Source organism: Microcebus murinus, chromosome 14 (assembly GCF_040939455.1).
Source record: "Microcebus murinus isolate Inina chromosome 14, M.murinus_Inina_mat1.0, whole genome shotgun sequence".
NCBI lineage: Eukaryota > Metazoa > Chordata > Mammalia > Primates > Cheirogaleidae > Microcebus > Microcebus murinus.
The window spans coordinates 3937349-3953581 of NC_134117.1; the positions used below are offsets into that span (position 1 = coordinate 3937349).

General features: G+C 43.1%; 1 protein-coding gene across 4 annotated transcripts in view; it reads left to right on the forward strand.

Annotated features, from left to right (window-relative positions):
- The window catches only part of MKI67 (marker of proliferation Ki-67), a 32846-nt gene that overhangs the window by 12400 nt on the left and 4213 nt on the right, over positions 1-16233 (forward strand). For 3 of the 4 annotated variants that reach the window (XM_076009702.1, XM_076009701.1, XM_076009700.1), the window contains 8 exons: positions 438-483; positions 976-2049; positions 3423-3598; positions 4564-4879; positions 4968-5086; positions 5200-5371; positions 7232-7387; positions 8305-15785. In XM_076009702.1, coding sequence (XP_075865817.1) covers positions 438-483; positions 976-2049; positions 3423-3598; positions 4564-4879; positions 4968-5086; positions 5200-5371; positions 7232-7387; positions 8305-15785 — 9540 coding nt within the window. The remainder of the gene's footprint in view (positions 1-437; positions 484-975; positions 2050-3422; positions 3599-4563; positions 4880-4967; positions 5087-5199; positions 5372-7231; positions 7388-8304; positions 15786-16233) is intronic. The other variant, XM_076009703.1, reaches the window with a different exon arrangement.

Genomic DNA, 16233 nt, shown 5'->3' on the forward strand with positions numbered 1-16233 from the left:
GTGGAGCCTCGATTCACCGACAGGTCCTGTGACCCGTATCTGTTAAAATTGATTCTCTGAAGTCAAGAATTCTGTGCCTATGGTGGGTTATAGGTCTTCAGTGTAGGTGATGTTTAATTTTGGTTCTTCCCTATGATATTGGGAAATAACTAAGGAAGTTATAAAAGCTCACTGAGGTTTGAGTTCAGTAATTTTAAGCCTAGAATTTGTTTTCTATTAGATCACTTACTATATTTTTTTAAAAGTCAATTAAGAAGTACTTATATCAACCACTAGCTCCCAAATGACTTGGGTTCATTTCTCTAGTAAAATCTCTAAAAGTCACATAAGAGAAATTTGGTAAAGGAAGCTGTCAACAAGAAGAATATTTTTATTTGTTATGACTGTCAGTATTTAGAAAACATTTAAGTCACTATTTTTATTTTCCTAATTTATAGGGACCATCACGCCGTGTGTCAAGATCTAGCTTCTCTTCTGACCCTAGTGAGTAGTGGTTTGGTTTTGTTCGGGATCCTGAAAGATCAGGTCTTTGTGAAATGATGGCAAGGAAGGGACAATAAGAATGCAAGTGTAATATATTGTCTGTTGAAAAATCTAAGAGGTGTCATTTAACATGTGAAAAACAGGCAGATTCCTGAGTTAAGTTTTCCCTTAGTGATTGCTGGGGTACTGTACTTAGGAGAGAGTCCAAGTATAAGAAAATTGCTTGTTCATTTGTCAACTCAATTCTCAGTAGTTTGATAGCATATATGATATTTCTTTCATACTGGTTATCCGAGACTAATGTGATTTATTTATTTGGATCGTAATAATAGATTCATAAGAAATACAAATTTTAGGCATTAAATAATTTGTAGATTAAGTGAAAAGCTAGGTTATAAGATAATTTGAAACAATTAAAATAGTAAATTCCAATGTTAATCATTGAGAAAATGTTGAACTTCTGTTTCTTATTTTATATTATTCATTGCCAAGATGGGGAAGACCAAGATCTCAAAGCCCATCCAAAAGTCACTGCAGAAAATGTTTCAGGAAGGCCTCAGGTCCATGTCAAGAGTGTCAGAAGAGACAGTTCTACCTCAGGTGGCTCAAAAGGCAATGTTGCCCAGGAAACCCCTAATGTTCATTCCTCAGAACATCCTGAACATAATGACAGAAATGCAAGTGATCACACTTCTGGTGACGTTAAAGAAAATGCCAGGGTACAATTAGTGAGCTATCATGGAGAATTGAAGTCTTTTTCCTCTACACAATGTCTTGACGGTAGTAAGAAAAATGATTCTCCCTTTAGGGAGCTTTATCGGTCAATGAAGGAAGAGTTGAAGGTAAAATCACAAAAAGAAAATGTTCTACAATGTCATAGAAAATCAAGGTCACAAACTGATTATACAACAGAAAAAGAGAGTGCTTATGATTTACAGAGGGAGACCCAACTATTGGTTTCAGTTCAACCAAGAGAGAAATCCGGCAGAAATACCTCCAGTAAGGCAGCTCCTGCTTCCCCTGAACTAGATTCTGGTCAGAAGGAGGGAAAAGGAAGTGACACGGAGTCTGTTCCGACTTCCAAAGAGGCCGTGGGTTCCAGCATTCCTTTCTCTGACACAACTAAAATGAAGACCCTGAGACGATATTCACAACAACTAAATTCTTCACAGAAACATAAGAGTGAAGACCTGTATGTTCTTAGTGGAAGAACATCTGTGAATCTGGGTAACTTCAAGGCAGATGATAAAACACTTACTCCTAGGAAGCTTTTAACTAGAACTCAAACACCAACTAAAGTTGAAGATGCTGCCAACTCTGCTGGTAAACCAGGAAATCTTTCTTCCAAAAACAGGAGGAGTGTTCCTACAAATGCACGAGTTCTGCCTACACAAACAGAAATTCAGAATGAACCTCTTTTAACTCTATGGCTCACTGAAGTTGAAAGGAAGATTCAAAAGGATTCTCTACACAAGCCTGAGAAATTGGGCATTACAGCTGGACAGATTTGCTCTGGTTTACCTGGTCTTAGTTCAGTTGATATCAGCAACTTTGGTGATTCCATTAGTAAGTTTATTTAACTGTAAATTTATTTTTCATAAAAGAATAACACCTACCTTATATTTAGACAGGAATTAATGAGACTATCTTGCAATCAGTAATGACTATCTTTGTGGTAGATAATCTAAGCACCTAGGGTAAATGGTGAGACAGGCATGTTCATTGTTTTCGTTGACAGATGAATACCTAAGGCCTGGATAATTGTAACAAGGAATGATAGGGGAGTTGCAGGTTGTCAGGGGCTAGTTAAGGAGATAGAGTGGTCCAAGAGCATATCCGATTCTCCTTTTCCATCTATCACAAAACAGAAAGGGGAATAATCATAATTGCTTTCACATTGGGTTGAATTCTGAACTATAATTAACTATATCATGAGTTTGGTCATTTGGAATAAATCACTGGAAATCCCATGGAAATCATAGAACATAGTGGTAGCTCCCAGGTATTTATACGCTGTTCTCAGAGTCTCCTACAGGCAATTAATTTGGTATCAACAATGGACCATACCAAGGGATTATAAATGCCAGGCAAAGGTCTATGTGCTTCCCAGACATTAACAGCTTTGACCCTCAGTACATTCCATTCCCAGTGTCTGTGGGTTGGTTTCCTTTTTATCTCCATGATGTAAATGAAGAAACTGACAACCCTTGGTCTGTGTGGCAGCTCCTTGGCATCTTCCTACACTTTTCAGGGTTGGCTTATAGAAAGAAAGAAAATATCTCTAGACATTCTGTGGCAATAATCTTAATATCAGGACTCTATTTCCACAGATGGCCCATAGTGTTGGGGTACGTGGATATCTATAAAATGAGACCTGGAATGTCAGTCCATGCTCCACTGAGTCTCCCAGAAGGGTGCCATCTCTTAGATAAGAGACCTACAACAACTAGTGCTTCAGGAAGATGCATGATGGGGGTGGGTAACATGAGTTGACTGTCAGAATCCCCTGGAGTTTTCACAGTTCACATTCACCTTTCTAGGTAAGCCTGGGTGACGCCCAAGTGCATGTCTTTTTAGAAAGTTCTCTCAGGCCATCGTGCCCCCACCACCACCACCACACACGCACACTTTAAAGTAAAAGTATCGTTGCAGACTGATCACTTTCTTAAGCTATATCCACGTTTAATCTTCCAATGTTTTAAAGAAAACTTCTGTACTGTGCAGTAGTACCTGATGTCTAGTGATCTCTCCTGAGATTTGTCAGGGATTCTTGAAGCAGCTTTAGCTTCATCAATATTGCAAGAGAATGAAGGTGTGCTGTGGGTGTTTGTTTTTAATGAACTTTCTACTGGTTCATCTTTAGTATGAATGTGAAATACACTTTAGGTCTTGGTATGGTTTTTTCATTGCTCTTTCCATGTTTGTATTCATTACTCCAGATAAGAGTGAGGGAAGGCCTTTGAAAAGAAGGCGTGTGTCCTTTGGTGGTCGTCTAAGACCGGAATTGTTTGATGAAAACCTGCCTCCTAATACACCTCTCAAAAGAGGAGAAACACCAACAAAAAGAAAGTCTCTGGTCGCTCACACTCCAACTGTCCTGAAGAAAATCATTAAGGTGAGTTTAATAATTAGTGTTCCCCATTCCTGCCTGATGGCTCACTCGTGCAGGTGCATACTCCTTCCAAAGTCTGACACAAGTAGAATTACAATGAAGACCCTTAGTTTTTAATAATTATGATTTTTAAGAGGCTAAATGAAAGCTCATTTATTTGGATGCTGAAGAAGGAGCGTCTGGGTCCCTCACTGTGGTTCTGAGGCGGCTGAGCAGGGCGTCCTCTGAGCTTCCCCTGCAGTGCACAGGTCCCCGCCACCCACGCACACAGCCCCACCAGTCGCCCTGCGGTCACAGTGAAAATGGCAAATTAAAGAGATGCTGAAGACATCGCCACATATAACCATAAGAATGGTTATTTTCTTTAGAGTCATAAGGTTATAGTTAAGGCATTTAACTGGGGAAAAAGAAAATCATTGGTGGTAAAACATCTATCTTTGGCACATTTGGCTTTTTAGAGCTCAATCACCTTTTCCTACACTGTGCTGTCCCCCTTTTTAGATCTCTGGAAGCGAATGGCCCCATGGCCCACCTTCAAAACAGGGCCTGGGCAGTCTTTGTTTCTTGTCTTACTGACAGGGAGGAAAGCAATACCTATTGCCCTTTGCATTTCGCACTGGCTCCCCAAGGAGAGCAGCCCTCCTTTCATGGGGACTGCAGGGGGCTGGGAACCCAGCTGGTGTTTGCAGGGACAGATCAGAGCAGGCTTGTCTCACTGGTCAGGCCTTTCCTTCAGTCCTTCTTCCTAAATATCTCAACTTGGATCTGTTTGCTGTTATGTCACTTTTCTTGCCCTTAAATGACTAAGGCAGTATTACCTCTACCTTAGTCTTGAAAGACACTAGTTTAAACATTTGATACTTTAAGATTTAAACAGCTGAAATTCTTAATTAAGTAGGTTTCTAATATTTATTGTGGAGATATTACATCCTTGGTAAGGTTTCTCATGACTATTTCTGTCCTGTCAGGAACAGCCTCAAGCATCAGGCAAAGAAGAGTCTGCTTCTGAAATCCATGTGGAAACGATGGCACAAAACGTGTTCGTGCGCTCTCCAGCTTCCAGTCCTAGGACCACTCCGGTTGCCAGTGCACAAAGCCGGAGGTCATGCAGAGAATCCTCTGCTTCAGGTGGCAGCAAATCTCAGACAGATATTCCTAAGAGAGGAGGGAGAAAGAGTGGCAACCTGCCATCAAAGAGAACTTCCATCAGCCGAAGTCAACATGGTATTTTACAGATGATTTGTTCCAAAAGAAGGAGTGGTGCTTCTGAAGCCAATTTAATTGGTTAGTGTTGTATTGGCAAATATGTATTAAGGTGCATTTTCTCATTAATTAGTTTTTGAAAAGTTTCATCATCTTTTCCCTTTGATAGTTGCAAAATCGTGGGCGGATGTAGTGAAACTTGGTGTGAAACAAACACAAACTAAAGTTGTAAAACATGGCCCTCAAAGGCTAAAGAACAAAAAACAAAGAAGACCCAAAACTCCAAAGGTATGAAGCTCCACTGTGAATTGCATGTTTGCATGTGCTTATATTGTTTAAAATTGCACGACCTGTGTATTTATGCTTTGAGATTTTGTTCATCTCCTTCCTGTTTTCTACAGAAGCCTGTGGACGATGTTCACAATCAGTTTAGTACCGGCCATGCAAACTCTCCTTGCACCATAATAATAGGGAAAGCTCATACTGAAAAGGTAAAGGTGCCTGCTCAGCCCTACAGAATGCTGAACAACTTTATTTCCAACCAAAAATTAGACTTTAAGGAAGATCTTTCAGGTAAAAACAACCTCAGCCCTTATAAATAGTAACCCTTTGGGTCCTACTATTTTCTAGTTTGTGGATATTTGTTTTGCAACCTTTTGTTTAATCTGCTGTGAGCAAGATTATGTATAAACAATTGAGTCAACTTTCTAGGGTCATAGTATTCAAGGAACAAAGCTGGTTTGGATTATGCAGACAGCTCTGATAATTTTTGGGATCAGGTGTCCTGCATGAAGTAGGAATGGAACAGTTAAATGCTTATATTTACCGGAGAGCAGCCTGCCTATAGAAAACTAGAAAGTGCTTTATCATAAAGAAAGGCAGCTTATTCTTAAAATTGCTCCTCTCCCAACAGCTATACTAATAGTTTATTGTAGACGTGGATCAGTTGTTTTTGAGCAATATTTTGCTTTTTCAAGATTTACTTTTTTTCTAGGTAGTTTTAACTGTTTCTTAAAAGAAAGCCCTATGAGGAGGTTCCCTTAAACAATTAATAGTTCAGTGGAAACAATTAATAGTTTCCATTCAGTTCCCACTGTCAGTAAAAGTATGGCCTGACTAGCTTAATGTCATAGCAGTTATGAATGAGGCCAAGAGAGTAGATTTTAGGTTTCAAAGGGGTATAAGTGGTTCCCACTGTATACACCTTGGAAGAGAAGTAAGATTTAAACTGAATAGGTCGAATCTTATTTTTATTTCCTGGCTGGTTATAAGTTGGAAGAATTGTTATACTCTTCAGTATAATGCATGCACATTACCCTCTAATTAGAATCATAGTTGGATTAATTCATTTATCTTTTTTAAAAAAACTAACAACAAAACCCAACAAGACTAAACAAAAATAAAAACAAAATAAATGTAGATACACTTATATACCTTACAGATTATGAACACATAGGAATGTACTGATATATGTGTAACAAAATGTTTAAAACAAACCCTGAAAAATACTTTTAAGAAAAAATAAAATGTTAAATAGTCTGTGCCTGGAATCATGAGTTGCCTCAAGTGTTCCTTCTTCTAAGATGCTTCCTTAGAGTTAAACAATTCTCTGCTTTCACTGTGAGTCATTTTCATTACAAAACATTACTATCTGCTGACAACTACATCCTGGGCATTTTAAGTTCGACCCTAAAGGCTATAGAAGGAGGAAGTTTTTAAGTGAAGGGAGTGTTCTGGAAGAGAGTCCTCAGAATAGGCTTCTCAAACATGTTGGTAGGTGCCTGCCAGATGGAAGAAGCATTGCCATTCACTGACACGAAAATGACAGAAGTATGGAGAATGTAGGGTTATGTGAGTCCTTCAAAAAGTTATACCTTCTATATAAAGTACTATATTCTTTTTATTCCTGAGATGATGTCAGTACTACTTTTTTGATGTTAAAATGGAATGATGATATTAGATTTTTTAAAACTACATGTCATTTACTTGACAGCACTGAAAATGGGCAACCTCTGTCATTTCGTAAAATGTGGGTGCATGTTATTTGTACCCAAAATCTAGAACTGAGAAACCCAAGAGTTTCAGAAAATGTCATGAAGGCACTTGGCTTCTGGATCCTGGAGGAGAGGCCCTCTAGGATAGGAGCTGTGACCAGAACTCAATGTCTACAAGACCACAGGAGGTCAGCTAGTTTCATTTATTTCCAAGAAAAGCAAAGAAAAGAGCATAATATATCTTCTCTTTGCTCTCATTTGACAAAATGTGTCCACTATTAATGGAATCACCCTTTTAATGAGATCTTGTATACCAGGAATTCTCAGGAAGGATCTATTGTTATTTTCCATAATTTGCTTACTGTATGAAAGGACTGGGGTGTTTGTTTGGATGTATCAGCAATATGTCAATCATTTTTCAAATATTTTCATTCAATAGGACTAAGTGAAATGTTCAAGACACCATTGAAGGAGAAGTCACAATTGATGAGCTCCAGTCCTGTCACTCTTTCAAGTTCAGAGAATTTGCTTGGAAAAAAGTTTCAAGTGACTAATTCAGGAGAAAAACCTATGCTACCCACTTCCGAGAGTTTCGGTTGGTTTCCTTATTTTCCTAGACTGTGATATTTTTTAATAGAAGCTTATAGATGGTATTTTTTTGATATAATTTACTAAAACAAATGTTCCTGATAAAGGAACATTTCATCTTCTCTGTTCTTTTTTTGAAGGGGAGATTCCCATCATCAGTTTAACTAACATTGGCATTCACTGACTCAGTCAATAAGTTTAAATGATCTGTGTACACTGTTGGCTTCCTTATTTACTATAAATAAAGAGGGTGACATAGCACAAAGGTACAATGGTGTCTCATACTTACATATAAATTACTCAAATTCAAAATTACTAAAAATTACAAAAAGGAAAGATAACATTTTGTGTACTATGCAGTTATTCCTGCTAGCTTCTAAGTGGGAGCAGGCCCAGGGTGAGTGTGAGATCAGAGAGGGAAATGTGTCTTCCTTTCTTATTTGCTGCTGGTCACGGGCTTCCTGTCATGGAGAGTGGCTTGCTACCCTGAAGATGCTTATTGTAGTTAAATATTGCCTGTGTAATAGGGACCCTAACCGTACCAAAGTATAAGCCATGTTATTTCATTGGTGGTTTGGGACAAGAAACAGCTGTTTCTAATGTTTGAAGAAAAAAATGGCTGTATTCTGGTCAAGGACACATGGCATAGCAGCCTTCAGAGGATCCTTCTTTAGGAATTTTTTCCGTTAAATAATCAGCATGGAGCCTGACAACCCCGATAAATCACCAAATAACAACATATTCTTAAGTGTGCATAGCTCTTGTGTAAGATAGATTTCTAGCCACATAAGTAGCCTCATGTCCTCAGTCAGGGAGATATGAAGCTGAATATTTGGTCCTCATACTGTTTTTCATGAGGATAAGATATTAAATTGGCATAAGACAGGGAGCAGAATATATTTATTGTATATTTTTTTCTCACAGGAGAAAATGTACTCTTCTGTACTCGGAATGGAGCAAAAGAGCCTGATACACACTCTGCCAGCCCTGCCTTACAGTGGCGGTGTGTAAAAGAAAATGAAACTCTAGTGAAAACTCCAAGGAACATCTATAAAGCGACTCCTGTTAAGATGAAAACCTCAGATACTGAGACAGAGCCTTCAAAGACAGTATCCGGTGCAAACAGATTAAGAAGGTCCACGGAGCTCAGAAATCTGCAGAAGCTGCCTATAGAAAGTACGAATGAAGAAACAAAAACTGGCACTGTTGAGGACATCATGGGCAAATGTCTGAGGAGGCCACCACTACGAGAAAAGAAAATAGAAGGAGAGATGAAGGAAACTGAAAGACCTTTTGAAACACGTAAGGAAATTATCGAGTCAAAAGAAAATTCTGAAATGATGGCAGCTGGAAGGGGATCAAGAAGAAGTTGGGGACATAAAAATGAACCAGCTTCCAACCCAGCAGGACTCAAGAGATGGCCAAAAACTGCATCCATGAAGGACATGACAGACACCCAAGATCTCCAAACACCAGATCTCACAAAGGAACCAAGGAATGAGAAGGATAAGACCACTAAGCTATACCAGACATCTTTACAAGCAGAGCCAGTCAACACTCCCACAAGCATGAACAGACAGCTCAGAACATCTCTGGGGAAAGTGAATGTGAAAGAAGAGCTTTCAGCACTTGGCAGGCTCTCACAAACACCAGGGCCAACCGTGAACACACACAAAGAACCAGTACCTCGAGGCACTCCACAGCAGAAAGTGGATCCAGAAAATTCTGTAACTGGAGTGAAGAGATGGCCAAGAGCAGCTAAGGAAGAGGTCCATCCCCTGGAAGGTCTGTCTAGTTTCAAAGAACTCTTCCAAACACCAAAACACAGTAAGAAGCCCACAATTGAGGACAAAACTCCTAAAATACACAGCAAATCTTTACAGTCAGAACCAGTGAACATCCCAAGCACAAAAAGATGGCCCAAGACATCTTTGGGGAAAATAGCTACAGAGGAAGAGCTGGCTGCACTGAGGAAGCTCTCAGAAACACCAGGAGAATCCACATACACCCCCAACGTACCAGCTGAGGACAAAGACATCAAAGCATTTAAGGATTCTGCAGAGCAGAAACTGGACCCAGCAGCAAGTGTAGTTAGCAGCAGGACAAGACCAAGAGCAGCTAAGAAAGAGTCCCAGACCCTAGAAGACCTATCTGGCTTCAAAGAGCTTTTCCAAACACCAAATCACAATGGCAATGGCACAACTGATAACAAACCTACTAATATATCCAGCACATCTCCACAACCAGAACCAACAAACGCCCCAATAGGCACAAAAAGACGGCCCAAGACATCTCTGGGGAAAATGAATGTAGAAGAACTGTCTGCATCAAGGAAGCTCTCGCAAACACCAGGGGAAGCTACACACACACTCAAGGTACCAGGAGAGGACAAAGGCATCATTGCATTTAAGGAAACTGCAGAGCAGAAACTGGGCCTGGCATCAAGTGTAACTGGCAGCAGGAAAAGGCCAAGAGCAGCTGAGAAAGAGGCCCAGCCTCTAGAAGACCTGGCTGGCTTCAAAGAGCTCTTCCAAACACCAGGTCACACTGAGGAGTCAATGACTGATGGCAAAACCACTAGACTACCTTGCACATCTCCAGGACCAGGACTAGTGGCCACCCCAGTAAGCATGAAGACACAGCCCAACACAAGTCTCAGGAAAGCAGATGTGGAGGGAGAATTTTTAGTACTCAGGAAACTAACGCCATCATCAGGCAAAGCCATGCATACACCCAAACCACCTGTAGATGGTGAGAAAGGCATCAGAGCCTTTATGGGAACTCCAAAGCAGAGACATGACCTGGCAGAAGATTCAACTGGGCACAAGAGGAGGCCAAGAACCCCTAAGGAAGAGGCCCAATCCCTAGAAGACCTGTCTGGCTTCAAAGAGCTCTTCCAAACACCGGGCCACACTGACAAAACAATGACTGTTGACAAAAGCACAAAAGTACTCTGGAAATCTTTACAACCAGCAGCAACCAACACTCCAATGAGCACAAGCAGACAGCTCAGGATATCTCTGGGGAAAGTGGATGTGAAAGAAGAGCTCTCAGCAGTTGGCAGGCTCCCACAAACACCAGGGCAAACCGTGCACACACACAAAGAACCAGTGCCTCGAGGTAAAGGGACCAAAATGCTTCAGGAAACTCCACGGCAGAATGTGGACCCAGAAAACTCTGTAACTGGAGTGAAGAGATGGCCAAGAGCAGCTAAGGAAGAGGTCCATCCTCTGGAAGATCTGTCTGGCTTCAAAGAACTCTTCCAAACACCAAAACGCAATGACAGACCTACAACTGAGGGCAAAACTGCTAGAATATCTAGCAAATCTCCACAACCAGAACCAGTGAACACCCCAATAGGCACAAAAAGACGGCCCAAGACACCTTTGGGGAAAATGGGCACAGAGGAGGAGCTGGCTCCACTGAGGAAGCTTTCACAAACGCCAGGGAAATCCACACACCCCCCCAAGGTACCAGCTGAGAACAAAGATGTCAGAGTATTTATGGAATCTGTAGAGCAGAAACTTGACCCAGTAGGAAGTGTAGTTAGCAGCAGGAAGAGGCCAAGAGCCCCTAAGGAAGACACCAAGCCCCTAGAAGACCTTTCTGGCTTTAAAGAACTCTTTCAAACACCAAAACAGAATGGCAATGCCACAACTGAGGATAAAACTACTAAAATACCCGGCAAGTATCCACAACCAGAACTAGTGAGCACTTCAACAAGCATGAAAAGACGGCCCAAGACACCTTTGGGGAAAACAGCTATAGAGGAAGATCTCTCAGCACTGAGGAAGCTCTCGCAAACACCAGGGGAATCCATGCACACACCCAAGGAAACATTAGAGCACAAAGGCATCATAGCGTTTAGGCGATCTGCAGAGCAGAAACTATACCCAGCAGCAAGTGTAACTGGTAGCAAGAAGAGGCCAAGGGCAGCTGAGGAAGAGGCCCATCCCTTGGAAGATCTGTCTGGCTTCAAAGAGCTCTTCCAAACACCAAGACACAGTAAGAAGGCCACAACTGAGGACAAAACTACTAAAATACCCTGCACATCTCTACAAGCAGAACGAGTGAACACCCCAATATGCACTAAAAGATGGCCTAAGACACCTTTGGGGAAAATGACTGTAGAGGAAGAGCCGTCTGCATCGAGGAAGCTCTTGCAAACACCGGGGAAGCCCACACACACATCCAAGGTACCAGGTGAAGACAAAAGCATCAGAGTGTTCAAGGAAACTGCAGAGCAGAAACTGGGCCTGGCAGCAAGTATATCAAGCAGCAGGAGAAAATCGAGAGCAGCTGAGAAAGAGACCCAACCCCTAGAAGACCTGGCTGGCTTCAAAGAGCTCTTCCAAACACCAGGTCACACTGAGGAGTCAATGACTGATGGCAAAACCACTAGACCACCTTGCACATCTCCAGGACCAGGACTAGTGGCCACCCCAGTAAGCATGAAGACACAGCCCAACACAAGTCTCAGGAAAGCAGATGTGGAGGGAGAATTTTTAGTACTCAGGAAACTAACGCCATCATCAGGCAAAGCCATGCATACACCCAAACCACCTGTAGATGGTGAGAAAGGCATCAGAGCCTTTATGGGAACTCCAAAGCAGAGACATGACCTGGCAGAAGATTCAACTGGGCACAAGAGGAGGCCAAGAACCCCTAAGGAAGAGGCCCAATCCCTAGAAGACCTGTCTGGCTTCAAAGAGCTCTTCCAAACACCGGGCCACACTGACAAAACAATGACTGTTGACAAAAGCACAAAAGTACTCTGGAAATCTTTACAACCAGCAGCAACCAACACTCCAATGAGCACAAGCAGACAGCTCAGGATATCTCTGGGGAAAGTGGATGTGAAAGAAGAGCTCTCAGCAGTTGGCAGGCTCCCACAAACACCAGGGCAAACCGTGCACACACACAAAGAACCAGTGCCTCGAGGTAAAGGGACCAAAATGCTTCAGGAAACTCCACGGCAGAATGTGGACCCAGAAAACTCTGTAACTGGAGTGAAGAGATGGCCAAGAGCAGCTAAGGAAGAGGTTCATCCTCTGGAAGATCTGTCTGGCTTCAAAGAACTCTTCCAAACACCAAAACGCAATGACAGACCTACAACTCAGGACAAAGCTGCTAAAATACCCTGCAGATCTCCACAACCAGAACCAGCAAACACCCCAATAGGCACAAAAAGACAGCCCAAGACATCTTTGGGTAAAATGAATGTAGAGGAAGAGCTGGCTGCACCAAGGAAGCCCTCGCAAACACCAGGGGAACCCAGAAACACACTAAAGGTACCAGTTGAGGACAAAGACATCATAGCGTTTAAGCAATCTGCAGAGCAGAAACTGGGCCTGGCATCAAGTGTAACTGGCAGCAGGAGAAGGCCGAGCGCAGCTGAGAAAGAGACCAGGTCCCTAGAAGACCTGGCTGGCTTCAAAGAGCTCTTCCAAACACCAGGTCACACTGAGGAGTCAATGACTGATGGCAAAACCACTAGACCACCTTGCACATCTCCAGGACCAGGACTAGTGGCCACCCCAGTAAGCATGAAGACACAGCCCAACACAAGTCTCAGGAAAGCAGATGTGGAGGGAGAATTTTTAGTACTCAGGAAACTAACGCCATCATCAGGCAAAGCCATGCATACACCCAAACCACCTGTAGATGGTGAGAAAGGCATCAGAGCCTTTATGGGAACTCCAAAGCAGAGACATGACCTGGCAGAAGATTCAACTGGGCACAAGAGGAGGCCAAGAACCCCTAAGGAAGAGGCCCAATCCCTAGAAGACCTGTCTGGCTTCAAAGAGCTCTTCCAAACACCGGGCCACACTGACAAAACAATGACTGTTGACAAAAGCACAAAAGTACTCTGGAAATCTTTACAACCAGCAGCAACCAACACTCCAATGAGCACAAGCAGACAGCTCAGGATATCTCTGGGGAAAGTGGATGTGAAAGAAGAGCTCTCAGCAGTTGGCAGGCTCCCACAAACACCAGGGCAAACCGTGCACACACACAAAGAACCAGTGCCTCGAGGTAAAGGGACCAAAATGCTTCAGGAAACTCCACGGCAGAATGTGGACCCAGAAAACTCTGTAACTGGAGTGAAGAGATGGCCAAGAGCAGCTAAGGAAGAGGTCCATCCTCTGGAAGATCTGTCTGGCTTCAAAGAACTCTTCCAAACACCAAAACGCAATGACAGACCTACAACTCAGGACAAAACTACTAGAATATCTAGCAAAGCTCCACAACCAGAACCAGTGAACACCCCAACAAGCATGAAAAGGTGGCCCAAGACACCTTTGGGGAAAACGGGTACAGAGGAAGAGCTGGCTGCACTAAGGCTCTCACAAACACCGGGGGAAGCCACAGACACCCGCAAGGTACTAGGTGACGACAAAGGCATCAGAGCATTCAAGGAATCTGCAGAGCAGAAACTGGACCCAGCAGCAAGTGTACCTGGCAGCAGGAAGAGGCCAAGAGCAGCTAAGAAAGAGGCCCAGCCCCTAGAAGACTTGTCTGGCCTCAAAGAGCTCTTCCAAACACCTAAACACAATGACAAGCCCACAACTGAAGATAAAACTACTAAAATACCCAGCAAATCTTTACAGTTGGAACCAGGGAATACCCTACTAGCCACCAAAAGAAGGCCCAATAGACATTTGGGGAAAATATCTACAGAGGAAGAGCTGTCTGCACTGAGGAAGCTCTCGCAACTGCCAGGGGAATCCACACACTTACCCAAGCTACCAGGTGAGGTCAAAGGCATCAAAGTGTTTAAGGAATCTGCAGAACAGAAACTGGACCCGGTAGCAAGTGTACGTGGTAGCAGTAGAAGGCTGAGAGCAGCTAAGGGAGAGGCCCAGCCTCTGGAAGAACTGTCTCACTTCAAAAAGCCCTTCCAAACACCAGGTCACACTGAGGAAACTCTGACTGTTGACAAAAGAACAAAAGTATCCTGCACAACTCTACAACCAGAACCACTAGACACCGCAATAAGCACAAGGAGACGGCCCAAGGCAAATCTCAGGAATGTGTCTGCACTGGGGAAGCTCACAGAAACGTCGGGGGAATCCACACACATGCACGAAGTTCCAGTAGGCAACCACAAAGGCATCAAAGCGTTCAAGGAATCTGCAGAGCCGAAACTGGACCAGGCAGCAAGCATAACTGGTAGCAGAAGAAGGCCAAGGGCAGCTAAGGAAAAAGCCCAGCCCCTAGAAGACCTGGCGGGCTTCAAAAAGCCCTTCCCAATACCAAGTCATACTGAGGAGTCAATGACTGTTGATAAAAGCACAAAAATGTCCTGCAATTCTCCACAGCCAGAGCCAGTGGATACTGTGGTAAGCACGAGATGGCCCAAGAGAAGTCTCCGGAAAGTGTCTGCAATGATGAAGGTCACGCAAGCCTCAGGGGAATCCACACATGCCCATGAAATTCTAGTAGTTAAGGACAAAGGCATCAATGTGTTTAAGCAATCTGCAGAGCAGAAACTGGACCTGGCAGCAAATATAACTGACAGTAGGAGAAGGCCAAGAGCAACTAAGGAAAATGCCCAGCCCCTAGAAGTCCTGGCTGGCTTCAAAAAGCCCTTCCCAGCACCAGGTCACACTGAGGAATCAACAACTAGTGCTAAAACCGCTACATCGCCACTACCAGAACCAGTGGACACCACAGCGAGCAGGAAGAGACAGCCCAAGGGAAGTCTCAGAAAAGTCTCTGTCCTGCAGAACCTTATGCAAACATCAGGGGAAACCACACACACATCCACAGAACCCCAAGGTAGGGGTAAACGCATCAGAGTGGCTAAAGAATCTGCAAAGCAGAAACTGGACCCAGCAGAAAATGTATATGGCACCAAGAGGCAGCCAAGCACAGCTAAGAAAGAGGCTGAAGCCCTAGAAGTTCTGGCCAACTTCAAAGAGCTTGTCCCAGCACCAGGTCAACCTGGGGAACCAAGAAAGGACGCTGAGAGCCTCAAGACTACTCCAAAGCAACCCCCTGACAGTGGGGAATCTCTGAAAACATTCAGGAGGGTCCTTAGGGCCCCTAAAGCACAATCCATGGAAGACATGGTGGGTACCAGAGACCCTATAAAATCGCAGAGCAAAAGCAACACTGCCCTGACCTCCAAGAGGAAGTGCGGAAAAGATGACTGTGTCTTGGGAACCAAGAGGCTGCGCTGCATGACTGCCACAGAGGGAGTTGTGGAGGAGGAGCCAGCCAACAAGAAACAGAGGACTGTGCCCAGGGAGAAACACTCACCAACTGAACTCTTGGTAGTAATGAAGAAAAGTCTGAGAACTTCTGCAGAGAGCATGGAACCTGTGGGAGATCTGAACAGCAACAACATGAAAACTAAGAAAAAGGAACACGAAGCGGAAGGCTCAGTCACTGCAAATAAGGTAATGGAAAGTGTTACATAATCATTAAATGTCATCTTGGATAGACGTCATCAGTTTTTGCATAATGATTTGCATATAACCTGAATTTGTAAGTGGATATCCTTTTCCAAAGGGGCGTCGTATAACACAGTGAGTAACTGCAGGCTGTGATAAAGAATGTTCCTGGCATCTATAAAGGGAATAGACTAATTTGGGATAAGAACTAGTCAAAATGGTTAATGCAGACTTTAAGAAGAATTTCTCAAGTATCAAATGAGTTTTGTTCATCTTCAAATGTTTGAAAACTTGATCAAAGAAAAGGTGGGCAATTGAGTTCTGTGTTGTCCCAGACAATGACACCATGACCAGGACCAGGTACAAATACTACCCATGTCACTGCTGACAATCAGAACAGTGTCAGTAATGTGTGTTCTTGAGAAGAACAGCACTGTTGGGACTGTAAGCTCAC